Source organism: Natator depressus, chromosome 7 (assembly GCF_965152275.1).
Source record: "Natator depressus isolate rNatDep1 chromosome 7, rNatDep2.hap1, whole genome shotgun sequence".
Taxonomy (NCBI): Eukaryota; Metazoa; Chordata; order Testudines; family Cheloniidae; genus Natator; species Natator depressus.
This window is the reverse complement of record NC_134240.1, coordinates 67,861,195-67,883,820: the sequence shown is the minus strand read 5'-3', so window position 1 is coordinate 67,883,820 and position 22,626 is coordinate 67,861,195. Positions and strand designations below refer to the sequence as shown.

Here is a 22,626-nt window from a genome sequence, read left to right as displayed (position 1 = left end):
AAGCTACAGTCTTTCCTAGCACAGAAAGATTTGAAACCAAGGAGTGTTCCTCTTTCACCCATGACTGACAGCTGGGGCCAGCTTGTGGGATAACTTGTGGAGAAGCGTGGCTCACTCGCCTGGATGGCAGCCACTGTAAGAGACTGAGGATATTTTCAGAGAAGTAGCTCATGCTTTTGGATGATGAGGATTTTGAAAGTTGGATGGACCAGGCCACCGAGGTGGTCCCAAAGTGGCAATGCAGAAAAGACGGGGAGAGAGGATAGCAGAAAGCCATAGGGTCCTCAGAACCAGCAACTCTGGTGCCACGTACATTACCTAGTTGCCTTAGAGAGCACATACGGAACCACAGAGTAGTGAGGACCTCTACTGCTGGTTCAGGGATCTTAAATGACATCAGGAAGAAAAAAGGCCCAAGTTCCTTATGAGATTTCAGCAGTTACTTGTGAGAGTAACTCTGAAGAAGGGTATCCAGCTAGAAAGGGTGAACCAAGCCCAAATTACACAGGTGTTCAGGGGCACTCTTTGTTGACATCGTACTCCTCAACCTACATGTGAAGAGGTTGGAGGACCCACCTGCCTTCCTGGCCCTATTTAAGGAAATCAGAGAAGAAGAGAATAGAGAGGCAGTGAAGAAGGACCCTGAATTGAAGGCCAAAGCAGTAGCTCCCAAAAATCCAGGAGAAGGAGTTACCCCTAGAGAAAAGGGAGGTAGCCATCCCACATAGCCTACTCCAACATTTGAAAATCATGTGGCTATGCCCCCAGAAAGGCAGAGAAGACCACCTCTGACTGGTGACAACAATCCTCTGATCTGTTTGAAATGTGGGGAAATTGGGCATAAAGTTAGAAGACGTACTGTGACGTTCCCCTCTGGTGTTGTCTGGACTGGTGATCTGCTAGGCCACTCCACTCCTTGACTCTGGGAGCCAGCCTTACCCTGCTCTGCTGTGAGAACCCCCACTCCTGGGCTGTTCATGCACAGCCTCTGGCACATAAGCTGCTCCCAGCTACTTGCAAGCGAATGACACTAGCCAGTATCTCCGGTCCCAGCCACAACCCTAGGAACCTCCGTCTTGCAGTGTCCAGTTATGCCCGCTGGACGCTGCAAGCTTACATAAATTCATCAATTTAACAAAGAAATTGATATATATCAGGCCTGTTATCCCAAGGGGAGCCTCTGACACACTGCAAAGCAAACGCACTGCTTCAGGTAAAACAAACAGATTTATTAACTATAAAGATAGATTTTAAGTGATTATAAGTCAAAGCATAACAAGTCAGATTTGGTCAAATGAAATAAAAGCAAAACGCATTCTAAGCTGATCTTAACACTTTCAATGTCCTTACAAACTTAGATGCTTCTCACCACAGGCTGGCTAATTACTTTTCAGTCAGGCTCTCCCCTTTTGATCAGTGTTTCAGTCGCTTGCTGGTGGTGGTGTCTGTAGCTGTAAGTGGAAGAGAGAGAGCATGGCAAAATGTCTCTCCCTTTTATCATGTCCTTTCTTTCCTCTTGGCTTTGCCCCCACCCCTTCAGAGTCAAACGAGCATTACCTTATCACAGTCCCAAACTGCCCAAAAGAAGGGGGGACTCCCTCGAGGATCTAACAGATTCTTTTGTTGATGCCTAAGCCACTGTCCATTGTTCCTGTGAGGCTGGGCTGGGTTTGTCCCACCCGTGCCCTGACAAGATGTGAACTGCATCTCTGTTCTTGGAGAGTTTTTGCATGGGCTTGCTTTAAGCCATGAGGATACATTTTCAGCCTCATAACTATATACATGGAATTATAACCTATAAACTTACTATAACATTACTGTAACAATTACTATATCACTATAACAATCACTATAACAACCACGCTCAGTGCATTATGAGCCTTCTGAAGACACCCAACATGATAAACTTTGCATTGGATACCACACAATCATTTTATAAAGATGAACATGGGGGTGTAAGGTGCTCCCCCGAGATACAGAGCATCACAATGTCCTCAATTCAGGAACACGGGAGACTTCATTTGAAAGCTCCTACAAGGTTGAGTGAATCAAGGAAACATCAGAGGTGACCAGTGAAGGAGTGTACTGCGTCCCAACTGAAGAACTACTGCTGCAAGGTTAATCTACCTGAAGCAGTGGACTACCCCAGAAAACGAGCTGCCTAAAGACCTGGTAGGACCTGCCTCAGAAATTCCAGTAAAGATGGAAGGACACATCTTGGACAGTGTACTCTAAGTAATCATATTCAGCTCCCTATATGACAAGTTACTGATGTGGCACAGGTACATGCTTAGCCTAAAAGCTCAGGATAGAGTTTATGCTCTATACAACTTTTAATCTCTTCTTTTTATTAGATATTTTAAGATTTTAAAAAAAGATTCTTTCTACTAAGTAGAACTGTGACAAATGCAGCTTCATCTGTCAATAATTTCTATTTTATATAGAGGGAACTATTGAGAAACAGATATTATCTCTACATGTAGGACGCAGTGAGATACTGACTTTGACTTCAGACTAACCACATTAGCCAGAAAAGACATTCATGGAGTTCTATTTGGCCTGAGAAGTCATGAGCTATTTATACCTATTAAGTCAGCTGAATTCTACATGCAGCTTTTTGCATTGCAACATAAATTTGAGAAACAGTCCTCTTCAAATGTGTAAAAGCAGAATTTGATGTACAGTTGGGTGTTGGGACAGCAGAAGGCAATCCAGTCTGTCTGTCCTGGGAAAAGGAAGAGTCTTATGAAGATATCAAAGGGAGTCTCTCAGACAGGACAGAGGTTATTGGAGCTCAAATACTACAGTAATGGGGTCATTTAAGCACCTTCCTCTTTTCATATCATTCATTTTGTTTTGAGAAGATTTTCTTTGTTTCTAATTAAACTGATTTTACTGAAGTTCTTTGTGATCTGAGACTATTTGGGGAAATTCATGCAGTCTGTCATCTAATTCCATGTAAACTCTTCACACCTGAAAGTATAGTGCATACAATATTTCACTGACAAAAAATCAAGCAATGAACAACAGTACAAAAAATGCAGTGGCTTATATTCTTCCAGGTCACTAGGCATTTCAACAAACAGATCCAGGTTTTAACACAGATATATGTCCTTAAATAATCCCAAGTAGAGAAGCACAGAATACTTCTTAAAGTCAAATATAAGCTCTTTGGGGCTATGTCTTCCTAGTGTTTGTACAGCTCCTTGCACAATTGAACTCTGACCTAGTATGGGATGTGTCTGGAGTACAGTAATAGAAAAATAAATTATAAATGTTAAGCAAGCAAGAGAATGCACTGCCAAGCATGTTCGTTAGGCATACAGGTGACCTCTTGTGGCCAATCAGAACAATGTCAAGTCTATCTTGTATTTCCTAGGAGACTAATCCATCAATGTATCCTTCTGCATGGGGTTGCATCTGCTCATTTGGATTTTATCAGACTCCGTACATGAAGGAAAACTGCTTTCTACTTGAACTAACATTGTTTAGCACAAAAAGCAGAATCTGATGATTTTGTTTTAAACTTTGAAATCCTATATACCTGCAAAGCCCCATTAAAAATGATAGATATTTGATACTAACACACTACACAATGTGTCACTTCCATCAAGTGAAGCAAAGGCAATGTGACAGGTGGTTTAAAATTCACACACAATTAGCCGTTTCTCTCCACAGGGTTTGTCATTCCACTTTCCGCTTGAATAGACTTCTACACAGTCCTCAATGCCTTTGTCGTTATTTGGTTCCCCTGTTTGCCAGTTGGAATACACAATGTTTTCTCCATTTAGATACTTGAAACGACCCTCTGTCTGAATATCATTTATCCCAAGAAACACTAATTTGTTGTACAAAACAACTATCTGCTGGATGGCAGCATTCTCGGCGGCATTCTGAGGAGAAGCAAGCTGGCCTCCAGCTTGAGAACATCTTTGTTTCAGACTGTCAAAGTTGCCTTCATAGCCACTGGTCATGAATATCTTTTCACCAACAATTCTACCATTCGGGAACATTATAACTAGAAAACAAAGAGATATCTCCACATTAGACCACTAGCTAAGTATGATTTTGTGAAGTCAACAGATTTATGGGGCCAGGTGGCAGAAATCAGTTAAAGTCCATTGATTTCAATGGAGTTATATCACTTTACACCAGCTGATGATCTGAATCATGGAGTCCATCACTAAATCACTACCATCACTAGTGATCATTATTGCTACATGCTAAATTACAGACTAAACCCCCTTTCATCCCAACCCCAAGCCCACAGATTCTATTCCTAAGGGTCTGATCCTAGAACCACTGAAATATTCAAAGAGAGGCATTTTCTGTGAGAGGCCGAAGATTTTGGAATTCACTCCTCACCTCTTGGTCTGAATTAGCTTCTATCCGTTCTGATATTTAGGGCTTGCTGCAATTCCCCATCTGTTTTCCAGCTCAGCTCACTTCTGCTATAACCAGAAGACCTCCACCCATCTCTCCCTGACATTCTCCCCCTTAATATCCCATTAACGTCTAGATATTTCAGCATCTCACCCTGATGCCTTTATGTTTCCTTTTATATCTTCAAGTTTCTACCAGAACTGGAACTTTGCCACAATATGGTGATAAAGGCTATTTCTTCAGGATTTCTGGCAGAACTACCATTGGAAATACTTAAATGTGACAATGAAAAATTATTCTCACAGTATTTCCAGACAGGACCAAAATTTGACCTGGTTTGCCAGCACTGGAATTGCTTGAAACCTGCTATGGTGAGATTTCCAATCCAGCTTATGCAGACTTGAGATGTTTGGCTACACATTCAGGTTTTAGGTGTTTATCAAAACTGAACTCTGAACCTTTGGAGGTTTCCCCAACACTATCCTGGGATGTATTCATTACAAGATATATGAAAAGCATCTGTTAAATACTCTGGCTATATTTTTAACTTGTCACATCTAACTAGGAGAGCATCCTACAATAAAAGACCACACAAAAAAGTAAGTCAGCATGATAAGTGCAGTACTTAGCAGCCACTGCATACAAATCATGGAGCACACTGCTGTCTCAGTAGCTCTTCAGAAGACAGGAAGAAAGCATTGAAAACTTTTACAGCCTGTAATATAGCATCTTCTCTGCAGAGCTGAAAGTACATAGACATTCATCTGGGCCAGTGGTGCTCTGCGAGGGTTTGTATGCACTTGATGATGCACAGTCTTAGGCATCAGTGTAAATCAAGCCTAAGGCACATATCAGAACATCAGATTGCTCTAATTTGTCTTGGACAGTGTTCCAACATTCAGCTTTCATTATTAAATGTAACATCTTGATTGCTCTTGCTGTTAAAATGGCATTATCACAAATTAATATCACTTCAGGACAGTAATACATCATGCTAAACTCCTGCTTCCACCATGACAACCCACAAGCTTTGCATTCATTGGTGAAAGGACTGAAAATGCACTGGTGAAGAAGTAGTCCCTCTACGACTCCTCCCTTTTTAAACTTGCGCGCGCACACACACACACCTGGCATAAGGCCACAATACATCGATTTAATTTTCCAGACAAATGTTATCACACAGCTCTTTTAATAATCTCCCCACACCCTTGCAAGCCCAGAGGACAGTTTTTCTCTTTATTCCTGCTAAGTTTCTCAAATATTTTTTGCTGGGTGGGCCAGATGTTAGTACAGAAGTTATCTTGTGGACACCGATTCTCCCATTTGTAATAGCTCACACCGCCTCCCTGTCATTATTAGTAACATGGGCCTCCTCCATTCCTATGTGACAGCATAAAATCCTTGCACCAGCTACAGCAATTGTTAACATTAGGCAAGTGTTTTATGCCTATTTTGCTGTTCTGAATGTGGTTTAGCAGCTGGAAATAAAAAGGAGGAGCCAGCACCATGTGACAAGTCAACTCTCTACAAACCAGCACGAGCCGCTGCATGGACTTCTGTTTCAGAAATGGAGATTATCTACCTGTAACAGGAGGTTCTTCAAGGGGTGTGGTCCCTATCTGTATTCCACATGTGCACCATGACTCTGAGACCGGAAAAATCCTGCAAGACGTGTCCATTGGTACTGTTGTGCCCTGGAGTTCCTTGTATTCAATAGCAAGGGTTTAAGGGGAGGTGTGTACTGATTGCTTCTCCACTTTCTCCTCTACTGAGAATCCAATCATGATCCAAAGGAGACAGGAAAGAGAGCAGGTAGTGAAACACACTGATCATTTGGTCAGTGGTTCAAAGGGTGGCCTGGTAAGTACCAAGAGTACAAGATTGAGGTCCCACAGTGGTGTCAGATTCACTACCTCGGAGGGTCCTAGTGAGACTCTTCAGGAATCTAAAAAAACAACAAGGAGTACTTGTGGCACCTTATAGACTAACACATTTATTTGGAGATAAGCTTTCGTGGGCTAAAACCACTTCATCAGATGCATGGAGTGGAAAATACAGTAGGAAGATATATATAGCAGTACATGAAAAAATGGGAGTTGCCTTACCCAGTGGACGGTCGAGACAAATCAATTAAAGTGGGCTATTATCAACAGGATGAAAAATCACTTTTGTAGTGGTAATCAGGGTGACTTATTTCAAACAGTTAACAAGAAGGTGTGAATAACAGTAGGGGCAAATTAGCATGGGGAGGTTCGTTTTTTTTAGTTCTTGTAGTGACTCATCCACTCCCAGTCTTTATTCAGGCCTAATTTGATGGTGTCCAGTTTGCAAATTAATCCCAGTTCTGCAGTTTCTCTTTGGAGTCTGTTTTTGAAGTTTTTTTGTTGAAGAATTGTCACTTTTATGTCTGTTATTGAGTGTCCAGAGAGGTTGAAGTGCTCTCCGACTGGTTTTTGAATGTTATAATTCTTGACGTCTGATTTGTGTCCATTTATTCTTTTGCATAGAGACTGTCCATTCTGGCCAATGTACATGGCAGAGAACAGAGTAGCTCTCTCCCCAAGGGTGGAAGATATTGACTGATGCTAGGTGGGCTTGCAGATAGCTAATGGAAAAGGCCTGATGCCTTGAGAGTGAGAAGGTAGTTAAAAATGCAGAAACACCTACTGTCTCTGGCCACAACTAGTTTTGTTGTGCCAAGGTAGAGAAATGCCTTAATTTAGCTAGAGAACATTTCTGATGGAGTCTTTTCAATTGTGATTAAGAACCGTTTGAAAAGTCTCCGAAGAACAATGTTCTAGGTCCAGCACCCATACAAATACCAGGCCACGAGGTGAAGAGAGGCCAAGCTGGGATGTCTGATCCCACCATTCTCCTGAGTTAGCAGATCTGGGAACGGCTGAATGCTAATGAAAGGATGGACTGACATTTGCGGGAGGTCCAGAAACCAGAATTGCCTGGGCCAGCTGGGTGCCAGCAGGTGCCGATCTTGCAGCTTATTAGTCAGAGCTCAAGTTGGTACAGACAGATCCTTGCCTATGCGTGTCTTACCCTTGTAGTCAGCAGGTTTAGATGGACCCTAAGTCTTTAGGACCTGAATACAAGGACTCACCTAATTTAGAAGGAGTCAGGGAGAGATTCCTTCCTATGGGACCAGATCTGGAAGGGGATCTGGTCAAGTGTTGGTGAGAGTGCCCCTTATTCTCATGAAAGGCCCTAGATAATGGGTCTTTGGACTTTACAGTTTTAGCCTCCATTCTGGAGCTCATGATTAGAGAGGAACTGCTCGTGGACTGAGGCCAACATATGGGGGTGGGGGGAGTCTGCCTGGTTCTGATTAGGGTCTCATGGCTTTCTCCATGAGGTACTTCCTGAGTCAAAACTCTCATCTATCTCAGGTTCAGGAAGGGAAGGAGCTGCAGATACTGTGCTTGGTGGAGATGAGTCTCCCTAAGCCAGTATGAGCCGCCAATGTGATTCAGCCTTGAAAAAGGCTAAAGCAGTTCTAGGATGCATCAGGCAAGGTATTTCCAGTAGGGACAGGCAAGCGTTACTACCCTTATATAAGGCACTGGTGAAACCTCATCTGGAATACTGTGTGCAGTTCTGGTCTCCCATGGTTAAGAAAGATTAATTCAAACTGGAAAAGGTGCAAAGATGGATTAGTCGGATGATCAGATGAGTGGAGAGAAGAATCAAAGCGCTTGGCTTGTTCAGCCAAACCAAACAATGTCTGAGGGGAAATATGATGGCACTCTATAAATACATCAGAGGGATAAATACCAGGAAATGAGAGGAGTTATTTAAGTTAAGTGCCAATGTGGACACAAGAACAAATGTATATAAACTGGCCATCAACAAGGTAAGGCTTGAAATTAGACAAAGGTTTCTAAGAATCAGAGAAGTGAAGTTCTGGAACAGCCTTCCAAGGGGAGCAGTGGGGCCAAAAAACCCCTAATTGATTCAAAACTGAGCTTGATAAGTTTATGGAGGGGATGGTATGCTGAGACTGCCTTTAATGGCATGTAGCTGACCTCTGACTGCTGGCAGAAAATATCTCCAATGGCTGGTGGTGGGACACTAGAAGGGGAGGGTTCTGAGTCACTACAGAGAATTCTTTCCCAGGTGGGTCTTGCTCACATGCTCAGGGTCTAACTGATCACCATATTTGGGGTTAGAAAGGATTTTTTCCCCAGATCACATTGGCAGAGACCTTGGGTTTTCCCCCCCTTTCTCTGCAGCATGGGGCATGGGTCACTTACAGATTTAAACTAGAGTAAGTGGCAGATTCTCTGTAACTTGAAGTCTTTAAATCATGAGTTGAGGACTTCAGTAATGCAGCCAGATGTTACGGGTCTATTTCAGGAGTGGGTGAGTTTCTGTGGCCTGCAATGTGCAGGAGGTCAGACTAGATGATCCTGATGATCCCTTCTGGCCTTAAAATCTATGAGTAGGGTCCTACCAAATTCACAGTTATGAAAAATGCAGCACAGACCGTGAAATCTAGTCTCCCCCCATGAAATCTGGTGGTTTGTGTGCTTTTACCATGTACTATACAGATTTCACAGGGGAGACCAGTGTTTCTCAAATTGGTGGGCCTGACCCAAAAGGGAGTTGCGGGGGGTGACAACGCTAATTTAGGTGGGTTGTAGCATTTCCACCCTTACTTTGATGCTGCCTTCAGAGCTGGGTGGCTAGAGAGCAGCGGCTGGTGGCCGGGTGCCCAGCTCTGACGGCAGCACCGCTGCCTGCAGCAGTGCAGAAGTAAGGGCAGCAGTACCCCCCCCCAATAACCTTGCGACCCCCCCCCAACTCCTTTGTGGGTCAGGATCCCTACAAGTACAACACCTTGACATTTCAGATTTAAATACCTGAAATCATGAAATTTATGATTTTTTAAATGCTATGACATAAAATTGACTAGAATGGACCGTGAATTTGGTAGGGCCCTATCTATGAGTCAAGGCTGCACTGGGGCTCATCACTGACCAAGAAAGAGAGCGCGCAGGATAGACACTTGTTAAACTCCAGAACTCTAGGCATAGCCCTTCTCTGAAAGGGGAGAAAGAGGAAGGGTCCCCAAGGCAGGGAAAACTAATCTACAGTAACTATAAAGAGACTACTAAAAATGCCAGACTAACAACTCTATACAATTATATTTACAGACTGTGCAAAGATATCATCAGACACAGAGAACTCCACTCTGGCCATGCAGTGGGAAGAAGGAACTGGAGAGGCGGGTCAGTCTGAATTGCCCCTTTTTGTCTTGGTATGGAGCACGAGGAGCTCCAGAGCACAGACACAGCTCAACAGACATTACTGACAAGATTTTCAGGTCTCAGGCACATGATGCACATCTGGGGTGTGGACTACACATAGGACTCAAAGAAAAACTGCTGGTTTAAATGGTCTCAGGCTAGCCAAACACACACTGGTGGGTACAATTAGCAAACACATGATTTGCAGAGGATTCTAGTTTTTGGAGTTAATTACTAGAGCTGGACAGAGAAAGGTTTCCCAGAGGATTTCATTATTTCAAATTTTGGCTTCACTCTGATTCAGAACAAAACCTCAGAATTTCCAAATTCTCCCCAAAGGGGAATGGAGTCCAGGCTCAGGAGGTACTCAGCCTCGCGGGCTGCCCTGGAGCTCTGGACGCTGGAAGCCCTACGCTTTGCAGTTCCAGGGCAGCCCACCATGGGAATCCAGGCTGGCGAGGAGCCATGAGCTTGGCAGTCAGGACTCCAAGGGCTTCCAAGCTCCCAACTCCCTGTGACTCCACCAGCGGGTTTGCTGAGGAAACAAGTGGGTCAGGTGGGTGAGCTGGCAGGAAACTAGGCAGGTTTGGTTCTATCAGAACTTCATTGAAAAGTAAAAAGTTTTTGATTTCAATGAATGAGCAAACTCCAATAAAAGAAGGTTTCACCGGAATATTTCTGAGCAACTCTATTAATTACCTTGGTATTAGATGTACCAGTTTAACTAAAGGTGTACTTTTAAACCAGTTTAGTTAAACAAGCACAAAGCCCTGTGTAGACATTCATTTGATTTAAAGTCGGCTTAGTCAGCTCTATTTGATTCCTTGATGAGTTAAGCTTAAATTGATATAATCCATTGTATAATCAATTTGAGAGTGTTCACACAGGAGTTTTCACCAGTTTAATTGAAGTGGCACAACTTTTATGAGAAGAACAGTCCTTTTCCTGATCCTGTGAGGAGACCAGTGCTTACTGAGAGATGCTCCGTGCCTGTAACTGGATTCAGTGAGATCAGAGGGTACTTGGGATGGCTCCAGAGAATTCATCCCTCATTGGATTGGGCCTTTGTATTGTCTTTGGGGCAGAGAAAGTGCTCTGCTCTATATTTTATAAAGCATCACATAAGTCTGAGGCATTGTTTAAATGCATCAGACTACAAATCAGAAGACTTAAAAGGGATCAGAGCTAAAATTGTGTTGAAAGGCACCATCCTACTACAGCATCATCTTACCTTTTTTGTACTTGGAGAAGCTGCTTTGCAGAGCTCTCAGCTGCCCTTCCAAAGTACTTACTTGTCTTTTAAGGAGATTGATTTCTGAATACAGAAAGTTGCATTAATCTTAATGTTACAACTAATAAGCAATATAGACAAATAACAGCAGACCTGTAGTTTCTACTCTAGATGACTTGATTATGATCTAAACCTCTATATGTTCACGTTATAGATCTAAACCTGGATTGCCTAGCTTTTTTATGTGATAAGAATTACAAAGGATGTGTGGATGTGTTTATCCATAACTGGAAGGAATGATTGCATCAGTTCTACTTACTCCTTCTGTTTAAGGACAGGCCTGGACTAAACATCATTATACTATCCACACATACAGTGCTTGGGGACCTAAGTCTGTAGATATATCACTTTCTGAGGGCTGGTCTACACTGCCATAGTAAATTGATCTAACTTACACAACTTCAGTTATGTCAATAACGTAACTGAAGGCAACGTAGTTAGATCTGCTTACTGCAGTGGCTACACTGCATTGTGTCGACGTCGACTTCCCTTAAGCTTCTCAGGGAGGTGAAGTACACAAATCAATGGGAGTGCTCTCCCATCGATTTAGCGTGTCTTCACCAGACCTGCTAAATCGACACTCACTGCATCGACTCTTGCAGCAGTGCCAATCTACTGGTAAGTGTAGACATGCCCTGAGTGCCCAGACTGGTCTTCCTGGTTTACATAATGCTAAAAATGCTTTCCCCACTGCTACTATATCACTGAGATGTGTCATTTTGCATTCTGTAAACAATTAGGTGGAGTTGGAGGACGGTGTTTTGAAGTTGTAGAAGGGCGGATGTGGGGGGGAGGGTACTTCTAAATAGTACCCTAGGGACTGGTTCACAAATTGTTACAAACTTGGACATGCTGGTTTTACTTTATCTACATACGAAGTATTATCTAGATCTCAATCTATTTATCTAGATAATTTACATACACAGGTGCAAACACTCTGTAAAAGACAGTCTGCATCCTGGGATAGTGCAATATTTTGATTCTCTCATTACTCTCAGTATAATCTCATTTTAGCAAGCTACCAAAAGCGATATCCAACACCCACCCTGGGGTTAATGTCTGTGTTAGAGACGTAGAAAATAATGGATAGTTAAGCTCTAGTGAAGTGTTTTATCATTTGTTCTAAAGTAAGAAGCTCCTTGACCCTCCCTCTTCAATCTAAAGATTAAAATATTCTACAGCGAGCTATATCCACAAATATACTGGATTCCTCATGAAAATGTTGAGGTATATTTGCTGAGGCAGAAAAGAGCGAGAAAGGAAGCAGTTATTTTTTAAATTATCTTTGAAAATATAAATTCATCACACATAGGAAGATTTTGTAATCACTAGAATGGGTTTACTACTCTGTGATGTGGAAAGAGATATTTTTATGATTTGAAATCTTGGCTCCATTATGTAAATAGGAGTTTTGTCATTGGCTTCAGTAGGACCAGGATTCTATCCATGAAACAAATGACTGATATGTAATTTATAAAATACTACTGATTAATCTTATATTTCATAGTCATATTTTGATCTTTATATTTAGGCAATGTCTTTCATTTTGCAGGTGAACCAATTTTACATAATGTAAATTATGCACATGTAAATTGAATATACTTATTTTTTCCCCAGATGGAGTTTACTTGAGCCCTCTTGTGGATGTGGGACAGAAAGTGGTCCAAAATTCATTAGCACACAGCAACAGAGAAAACCCTTAAATCCCTTCCCTAGCAAACAAACAAACCCATTGCTCTACTTACCTGATAGTCCACTGTCTCCCCTTGTTCCTTTTTCACCTACTGAACCTTTATCACCTTTTAGCCCAGAAGAACCAATTTGCCCTTTGGGGCCCTGTAAACCTGAGCTTCCTTGTAACCCTATTGTTAGAACAAGTGAAACAGATACAAAAAGAACAAGTTAATCTGCAGGTAGTTTTCTAATTTCATCTATAAAATAATGGGCATTTACACACCGTCTTTCCTCTAAAAATCTCATAATATTTTACCAACAATCCATCAATTTAGCCTTGATGCCATCTTTGAACTAAGTAGTAGTATATCCATTTTGCAAATGAAGTAACTGAGACCCAGAGATGTCAACCATATTGGCCAAAGCCACTTAGTGAAACAGTAGCAGGGCTAGGTATAGAACCCAGGTGTCCTGACACGCAGTCCACCGCTGTAATAAATGGATAACCATGCCCTCACATATTTTTATTTATCTGAACACGGGGCTGAGATCCAGGGATCCCTGAGTTCTAATAAAAGCTCTAATGGAAACTTGCTGCTAATCTTGGACAAATTACAACTTCTACCGGCCGTGCCCCAATTTCTTCATTTGTAAAATATGGATAATCACCCCAGAGGGTGACATGCCTTCAGAACTGATTAATATTTGTAAAGTGTTTTGAAAATGCAAAGCACCATATCACTATTAAGAATTATAATTACAGTAATGACATATATGCACTTTGCCATTTGCTTGATGATGCTCTGCCTGAGCAACAATTGCGGAGTAAAACGTGAAGAGTGCATCTAATAATGGTAGATGTAACTCCACCATCTAATACCCATTAAGTTTAAATGATGAATATCAGGTTGCTTAGGAATACTAGACTCTCTTATCAAAGATAAGTCAATTTTATTTAGACTTAAATAATTCTGACATCACATAGAGATTGCAGGTAAATACAAACACAGGTTCTGTTAAGATTTAGCAATTCATGTACTGTGGGGTGGTGAAACTAGTTTAGATAAGATATGTCCTTATTTGAACTCAAATTAAGGACTTGTTTACTGTCAGGAAAGTTAGTTTAACTTTCCGGGAATGCTTATTTTTGTACTCCTAACTACCGTGAGGGCTTGTGTACACAGGGAAATTGACCAACATAGCTACAGTGCTATATATTTATTCCACTATTATTATGCTGGCCAATTTTCATGTGTAGATAAGCTCTAACTGGCACTGGTAAAACACAGAAACACTGAAATTTTGGGAAAAAAAAGCAAGCTATTCACTCAGTAGTTTTCAATCGGTTAGAACTAAGAATTCCCATGAATTTCATTAGAGAGGCTTTTTTCCCCCCCCCCCCAAGAGCTGATTCCTGATTTCTAGGGCAAAGAAGATTTGGTTATGCTTCAGATAACCTTTGGCTTTGTATTTAACTAAATGGAATCTTGAACCCATTCAACTTGTGTCCTTCACTATCTCCTAAGTCTATGGGACAAGTTCTCGGCTGGTGCAAATGGAGGCAACAGAGCTGTAGCAATTTGCAGCAGCCGAGAAATTGTTAAATTGGAAGCAGTCTTTGCAATGCAGAATTCAAGCCTGTCTACATCACTTACCTCTGTCTCCTTTGTCTCCTTTTGCTCCCTTTTCACCAACTGAACCTTTGTCCCCTTTTGGCCCAGGGAAGCCTGCGATTCCTGGCTGCCCCTTCGAACCTGTAGTTCCTGGCAGGCCTAGGGAGTGATGAAGGGAATGAGAAGTACAAAACCAGCAATTTTATTATCAGGTGTTTTTTATTACAGTGAGTCTCCCGGTGGGAATAATTCTGGGCTTTGCCAGTTACTTGATGATAGACTCTGAGTGAATGCACAGGGAGACTTGAGGAGTGTGTGGATTTTGAAATCTAGCACCATCATGTAATAGATTATAAATATCAGGGAAAATTCCAACTACTTTTTGGTGCACAGTCATCAAACTATCCCATCAAAGCCAGATGATTCAATTGTATAATTCCCACACCATATAGAAATTAGAGAACATTAACGAAAATTGCACATGCCCAACCCACAATGATCTATTTTCAAATTCAGCACTATTCGATTGGAAACAATCACTGAAGTGTGCAGTACAGTCTAATGACACCACTTACCTCTCTCCCCTTTTACTCCTTTTTCACCTGGTGAACCCCTATCCCCCTTTGGCCCAGAAGGGCCCGCATTGCCTGGGTTACCCTTCAAACCTGGCACTCCTTGCAATCCTGATGAAACAGGGTGAAAAGGAAATACATGACATGTTTGTTTACATTATAACCCTATTAAAACTACTGTCCCTGCTTGGAAAGATCCTTTTTTTAAAATAATGCTTGACTGGTTGCAACTTTGTGTGTGGGCAACAAATTGAGCTGAATAGGTTGCGAGTTGCTAACCTGGAATGTGATAACATACAATCAGCAGTCAATTCAATAATGAAAATTAGATTACTCTTTTTGGTGCAAAATCCAAAGGGAAAGGGAGTTCTGTTTGAAATTAGAGAATTCTGACAAAGTAAAAATCTGTTTTAAAGAGTTCTGTTCATCTGAATTCTGAGTATGCAAAGTAATTTTTATTCATTTTTTAAAATGTTATAAACTAAAAATAGGAAAGCCCTGTTTGGTAGGACACATATGAAGTGTTTGCAGTTAAACAATATGAAACTCATTTGATAGCCTCTATGAAGATGAACGCAAAACTAAGACCAGGTTCACTGAAAAGTTCAATAAATTTCACATGTACCTAGATTAGTACCGAATGAACATGCCCTAGCCTCATTTATAGTTTTGTTTCAAAATCATGTGAAATTTGCAGTTTTGTTACAAAACTGGTTGAAATTCAAAGTAAAATATTTTTGGATGAAAAGGTACAAGGATCAAGGCTAGATAAATGCTTTGTTCAAACTCCTGTGAAGCTAAGCCACTGGTCTTTACACAGTTTTGCTATTAGGCCCTATCATCCACACTTGATGGTGTAGGCTCATCTCTACTATCAGGAGATTTTCTCTGTCCCCTAGGGCTGTATATGATTGTTCCAATACTGTATACATACATATATTTGCATATTTAACCTAAATTTACTTTTGTTCAGTTTTTATCCCAATAATAGTAGTTATAAACCCTTAGATCATGTATCATAGGTACTTGAAGGTCCACCGTTAAGATTAATTTAGTTGGAGTAAACATGCTTACTTTTAGTTCTGCTTAATTCCAGTTCTTTTAAGCTTCTTCCAGATTGTTAGTAGCTAGTGATCACATTAACCTCCCCAATCAAAATAATCATAGCTCTTACCTCTAGCTCCAATATCCCCTTTTGTGCCTTGTTCTCCTGGTGAGCCCTTCCCTCCTACTAATCCAGCAGGGCCCATCTTTCCTGGAGGACCTTGTGACCCCTTTAATCCTTGTAATCCTAGCATTGGGTCAAAAGAAAAATAATAGATTTAAAAAAGAAAAAAGTGAGTGAGCTGCAAGAGATTTGCAGATGAATAGGATAAGGTTTGTTAAATTAGGGCCAAATTCTGCTTGCAATTCATCAGGGTGTAAATCAGGTAAGAACCTGCTCCTTGTAATCTAATAATAAAATATAAAGTCTAGTGAGTTGCTGTGGTCGTGATTGGATTGCAATGTTAGTATCAGTTCATTAACTGTCCACCTCTTCCAACATGTCAAGATGGTTTAATGATTTATTTTGGATTAAAATAATTGTGATAGCAAATGGAAGACACATGTTGAAAAGGCTGCTCCTGGGGCAAGAGTGAAGATATGTAACAGAAATCAATATTGTGTGAATCAAGGAAGAGAGTGTGTTTAATTAATCAGTGGTGTAGACCTGAGCAAATATAATGAGGAATTATTGGTTTAATATTCTTGAACATAACACACACCAATCTGTGCCCACTTTTATTTATGTATTCATGACATTTGTGTTTTTATTCACAAAAATGGAAGAGGAGAGCAAAACCATTCCAAATACCACCATGAATATATACTTGCAAGAGCATTCACAATGGAAAGGCTCCTTGGACTACTTTGGACAGCTCTTTTCATTATTCACACAATAGATTCAGTAAACAATTCAGAATGTTCAAGGATAATTTGTGGACAAAAAGAGGGGAGTAAGGGTGATTTCTGTTTGGAAAAGAAAACCAGGGGACTTGCAGGAATAAACAAGCCATGCAAAATAATACCAAATACTCAAAGACGAGTCTGCAAATAAAACTTCACAAAACTGTTCAGCGAGCAATTGCAAAGAATGAGCTAATGTACAAAAATGATGAACTGTTTGTAGACAACGTACAAAAAGGAATAAAGACTAAATTGTTCACATACATTATTCACAATGAATAATATGACAGGTTCTTTTAGGTACCTACTGTAAATTAATTAACTCCCTTTCTATAATTTGTAACCAAATGCAATATTATTGAATGAGAAAGTAATCCTTCAATGTAAACCTCTATATGGGAAGCCTTTGTTAGTTTGTAAAGCCAGGTTTTTTTTCTAGCGTGTATTCTGGGATTTATATTAGGAATTAAGTAATTGTGCCAACTACAGAGTAATACCCTACAACATATCTTGATGGAGCTCTTGCTAAACAGACTTGCTCTAAGGGGCAGGTAGAAAGGAAAGTGTTTTTATTGTAGCTAAGTTATTTTAAATATGCAGGGTAAATAAAGCTACTCTGAAAAGAAATACCACAGTCAAATTCTCTGCTTTATTTTACTGTGGGAACTCTCTCACCCAAAAGAGTATTTACCCATGTGAGTGGTTCCACTGAAGTCCAAGGGTTCACTGAAGTGAATCTAGCCCCAATTGAATGTTTACATTCAGCATGCATATTTCCCCTTGTTTGACCCTCTGTCGTCCTCAAACTTCTGGATATTTTTGGGAAAGAAAATTTAGAAAATTTTCAAAGGGTTTTTTTTTTGAACCAACATAGAGCTAGTCTACATTTATTTTTATATTTTGATTTTTTTTAAAAATGGGGAAAATTGCATTTTAAAAATCTGTTTCTGCGCCACGTCTAGCAGTAACAACTTTCAATCACTACCAACCCAAGCCAGCTATCAAATTGATGATCCAGAGATTAAAGGTTCTACAGCACTTCATCTACCCCAGAGGCATCCAGTCCTATACAATAAGAGATTTCATGTTGAATATGAACAATACTGTCAGCTCTATCCCAGCCTTCAGTAATTACCAGTAGGAACATAAGGACCTTCAGGTTTTACATACCATATGATTAGCTGCATCTTTTTGTACAAGTTTTGCAGAGCTAAATGGTTTGTAGGATGCATCTTTTTAATGAGAAACAGTTGGAAAAAAAAATACCAGACAGATGTGTGAATAGTAAGCATAACATTAGAAAGTAAATACTTCTATACCTTGACTTCCTTTTTCTCCTTTAGGGCCTTCCTTCCCATCTCTTCCATCTCTGCCTGGTAATCCGTTCTGAGCAGGTCCACATACAACTACTGCACATGCATTTGGATCCCATTTTTGAACCTGGCTTGGAGTTGCAGTGGATGTGTTCAGCAGGGATATTCCCAGGGCAAAAGTGATCAGTGTTGGAAGCAGCAACATTGTTCAGGCGTCTGACCTGTTGAAAAAAAAAATCACAGAGTTACTCTAAGAGCATTTTGACTCCATGTAATCCGTTTATATTTTGTAGTGCAAACTGATTAAACAAAGAAATGATCAATGCCTCCATTCGAGTTCAGTTATCCTGGTTCATCATTATTTTACATAAAGCATCAGTGCTCATGGAAAACACCTTATTAAATTCTGGACAGATCTTAATAAAACTTTAAGTTTGTCCTTTGTTAAATTATTCACCATGCAAAATCAGAATGAACTAAATTTAAGTCCCATCATGCCATCCACTATTTAAGTGTTTGCAAACACTTGGGCCCTGATCCTGTTCCTTATCCCATGTGGACGGGCACCTATGTGGTTCCCCACTGCAGCCATTGGGGCTCCAGGTAGGTGAGAGGTTCTCCTGTGCAGAATATATTTCCTGGAGCAGGAAATAATTCTGAAGATTTAAGTGAGCAGAGCAACTGCTTTTCTAGTGAGTGAACTAGGTTGAGCCCTGCTCAGGTGCCCTGTGCGTGCTGGGGAAGTGGGCACACAGGCTGGACAGGATTGCTGTCCTTGTAATTCAGGACACAACTGCAGTCCTGGTCACACAAATGTTGGTGTGGGCAGGGGCTGCTTTGGAGGATTTAGGAAATCACGGCTCTTTCCCCCACATCAGCCAGCAGAAAGGGTCCTATTCAAAGGTAGCTCAGCGACCATAGTTACCCTGTGATCTTGCATCAGTTGTGCCTGTTAAAACATAATGGCCTCAAGGATCTTTTGCTGAGCCACTACCCTTTAAACAGGCTGGGCCATAAAGTGACAATTGAAGCCTTAAAATCCAGGGATTGATGGTTAACATACTGGATTTCTCCCTTTTTGCAAAATACCAAGTTACAGAAAAACATCAGACAAGATCAAAGGTTTGATTTGTTCAGAAAGGCACTGCACTAAAAGTCAGCTGACAAACGCGGTGTATTTTAGTAATTGGCAGCCAAGAAATTAACAAACATACCAGAACTTGCTTCTATTGTACATACATTGCACCCAAGCGTGAAAAGGGTTAGCTAAGCACTGACAGGTTTCTCTGAAACGGTTAAAATCAAACCTAGAAGTACATCATCTGTATAATAAGCAAGAGATGCATTACTCAAATTCATTTAATACAATGCCACCTGCTATATTAAATTTCAACCTCATATATGGTAGGAGTATTCAGAGAGTCACATCATATTCCATAAATAATATTTTAAAATAAACTCAAAATATAATTTTTGCTACATGCTGAATGCAACTTAATCATTAAAGGACTGAATTAAAAGTTATAGCATTGATGATATCCAGTCACTTACTCTGTAATTTCTGGTGCTCTACAGAAGCATCACAGGAATGCTTTAATAAGAGTTCAACTCTCCATTTATATGGTATGCATTGAGTAACATGACATCCGGTTTCTCACCCATGTCGCATTCCAGTAAACAGCAGTTTTAGTTTTGCTAAAGAACATTTCAACATTTTAGTTTATCTCGAAACGCTGGTGACAGGGAAGGCCAGATACAAGAAAGGGATTTCCCACAAATGCAAAACAAATGGAACGAGGAACTGATCTGCCCTAAGAGACTGCAGGACAGAATCCAAGCACATACAGTAATATGACCTCTCAAATATTTGGCATCTTGGAAAAAGTGTTTGCAATTTATAGCTCACAGTTTAAGCCTGTGCAAACTGCACATGCCAGGCATGATCAAAAGGCCAAGGAAATTGACAGGCTGTGGATCAGGGTCATACAGGGGATAACCTGGATCTCACTAAATTTATCAGCATGACAGGGAGCCTCTACTCCTGACTGTTCTGGGGATTAGCTCTGCACAGCCAATGCCCCTTCCATCTCTTTTTCCTCTGTGGCCCTTCTCTTGCTCCAGGAACTGCAGTGCCCTCTTCATGACTTGGCCCTCCGTCCAGGTCACTCTGTGGTTTCCCCTTCTGGGGGAGATGTGCATCAAAGTTCCTGCTCACCAGCAGTCTCAGGAACTCCTCCCATTCACTGCCCCAGGTGCCATTCCTTCAGTGGCTGGCCTGGGAACCTGGGCCCACCCTCTACTCCGGGTTCTGGCTCAGGGACCCTCTACACAGCAGCCAAGGCCTATTCCTTCCTGCACCTTGCTGCCTTTCCCTGAGCCCCTTTTTGCTCTGAGCTCTGCGGGTTTATAAAGGCCCCCCTCTTCCTTCACAGGTCAGCTTCCTCCCAGTTATCTCCCTCACTGGCTGCTTAACTGGCTGATTGGGCCCACCTGGCCTAATTCAGCCCTCTTAGGGTCAGTGCAGGGAGTACACCCATCACAAAAAGTAAAGCCAACATCTAAAATTTACACAGAAAGGAAAAGATCTAAATAATCTCTGCAATATACTGAGTTCAAATAGCCTTCTTTTCAATAAATGGTATATACATCAGAGCTCTTCTCTTACCATGCATTTTTGTCTCAAACAAATGGACACTATGCAAGCAATTTCCCACTGCATATTTTCAAGAAGCAATGCCCTCCTTATTTCTGGGGATGTCCCAGTTGGTTGAGAAGATACAAAAATTCTCTGGACCCTTCAGCCATTTCTGGAATCAAACAGGAAAAAATAGCTTTATTAAAGTTCTGAAACGTTTGGATAGGGCTTTATTATTTCTGAACAGGGCCACAAGCGGAAGTGTCACACTAGTATAAGAATGCCATCCCCATGTGCTGATGCTCATGGGGAGAAGTGCCACGCTGCAGACCCAAGAGGTGCAGACTGCTTGGATAAGCATCCCAACATTTGTATGCTTCTCTGAACCACACCCATCTTCAGACTCCTTAGAGGTTTCCCCATTACTATCTACTCACTCTACTCCATAAGGACTCTGCAGTGACACAGACCAAAATACTTCCCCCAGACATCTCTTGTAGAAGTCACTCTGTCCTGCCTAGCAGAGCAAGGAGAACACTGGTGAGACTTGGCTTTTTGTAAAATTCACACACAATTTCCTCATGTCCCCCACAGAAACCAAAATTAACATTTTTTAAATTATTTGGCTGATTTACAGCCCTACTTGTCAAAAATGGTCAGTGCTGAACCATTTAGTTATTCTAAATACATCATGTTATCACCCAATAGTGATAGACTGTATTGTACTTCTACAATGCCTTCCAGCCAAGCATCTTCTAGGTGCTTTACAAGCAATAAAGAATTAATCCTCAAGACACCTCTGTGAGTATTTTCTCTGTTTTATCAAAGGTTCAAGTCAAGATTTTCAGCCACAGTAACCTGCTAAACCATTAGGCTGCTAAATCAGTCACATCATTTTCAGAAGTGCTGTGCATCCAAGATTTTCAAAACTGATGTGTGATTTTGTGTGCCCAACTTGAGACACCTTAAAGTGGCCTGATTTTCAGGCAGTGGCATACTCAGCACTTGCTGAAAAACAAAGCCCTTTATTAAGGTGTCTCAGGTTGGGTACCTAAAACTCAAGGCATCCAGAAACCATTCATGGCTTTGAGAAGTTTGGCCACAGTTGTTCTCATTGAGAGTGCTGTTAAATGCTCAGCACTTTTAAAAAATCAGGACACCTATTTAAATGGCTAAATGTGAATTTAGAAGCATCACATTAGGTTCCTACTTTTAAAAATCTTGTTTTTTAAACATCATACCCACATTCACACATAACAACTATGATGGCTCTCAGAATACTTCCCTAGATCTCAATCCTCCATGGTTATTTAAACACAAAATCATTTTTCCACTCATGAGAAATCTTTTCAGTTGAATTGCTTTGACTTCGTAATCCTACATCCAATAATCATAGAATACTTCACATTTTTGTGATAATCTTGAGTAAACTAATGCACCCATAGAAAATAAGGTGCATGCATGAATTTGTTAACAATGCTATCCAGAGGACAAATAAGAGAATTTGCATCAATAACAAAACAAATGGAAAGAGGAACTGACCTGGCTTAAGAAAATTACAGTACAGAACCCAAGCACATGTGCTAGTCTGACCCCCTGAATATTTGGCAAGCTTTGAAAAAGAGGGTTGTATAATTTGTAGCTAACGGTACAAAGTGCACATATATTGACTCTGGTTTTTTTTGTTTATTTATTTTCTCTATATAATTCCATTCTCTTTTCTTCAGCGAGTCTGAGGTTGAGATGCCAGTTGAAAACAAGTCCTAATTTTGCCAGTTATTAGAAAACAAGTAGCAAAAAATTATACCATTAGCTAAAACCATATGGGCAGAATTAAACAGGGTAAATACAAACCCCATATACATTAGAGTCAAATAATGCTACTCTCACAAGACTAATTTCTACAATATTTACATTTAGTCTCACAGCAGGCTGGAATT

At 40.8% G+C, this 22,626-nt stretch overlaps 1 protein-coding gene across 2 annotated transcripts; it reads right to left on the bottom strand.

Moving 5' to 3' along the window:
- Window positions 1-2,537: 2,537 nt before the first annotated feature.
- Window positions 2,538-20,856, bottom strand: LOC141991601 (uncharacterized). Of its 2 annotated transcripts, none has more exons than XM_074959937.1 (8): window positions 20,717-20,856; window positions 18,058-18,272; window positions 15,966-16,082; window positions 14,795-14,902; window positions 14,262-14,378; window positions 12,678-12,794; window positions 10,873-10,956; window positions 2,538-4,018 (listed from the first exon to the last, which is right to left on the bottom strand). In XM_074959937.1, exons 2-8 carry the CDS (start codon window positions 18,254-18,256, stop codon window positions 3,642-3,644), a joined length of 1,119 nt encoding a protein of 372 aa, XP_074816038.1. In that variant the 5' UTR covers window positions 18,257-18,272; window positions 20,717-20,856; the 3' UTR covers window positions 2,538-3,641. The 2 variants fall into 2 exon arrangements, with proteins under 2 accessions (XP_074816038.1, XP_074816037.1); XM_074959936.1 differs by lacking the exon at window positions 20,717-20,856 and adding an exon at window positions 19,603-19,641 and having other exon boundaries at window positions 2,539-4,018.
- Window positions 20,857-22,626: the final 1,770 nt, after the last annotated feature.

Coding starts and splice junctions, on each gene's coding strand:
- LOC141991601 (XM_074959937.1), bottom strand. CDS start 18,256: ATGTTGCTGCTTCCAACACTGATCACTTTTGCCCTGGGAATATCCCTG. Junction 10,957..12,677: donor GGGAGACAGTGGACTATCAG/GTAAGTAGAGCA, acceptor TTCTGTATTCAG/AAATCAATCTCCTTAAAAGA. Junction 4,019..10,872: donor CTTCTCCAAGTACAAAAAAG/GTAAGATGATGC, acceptor TTTGTTTTCTAG/TTATAATGTTCCCGAATGGT.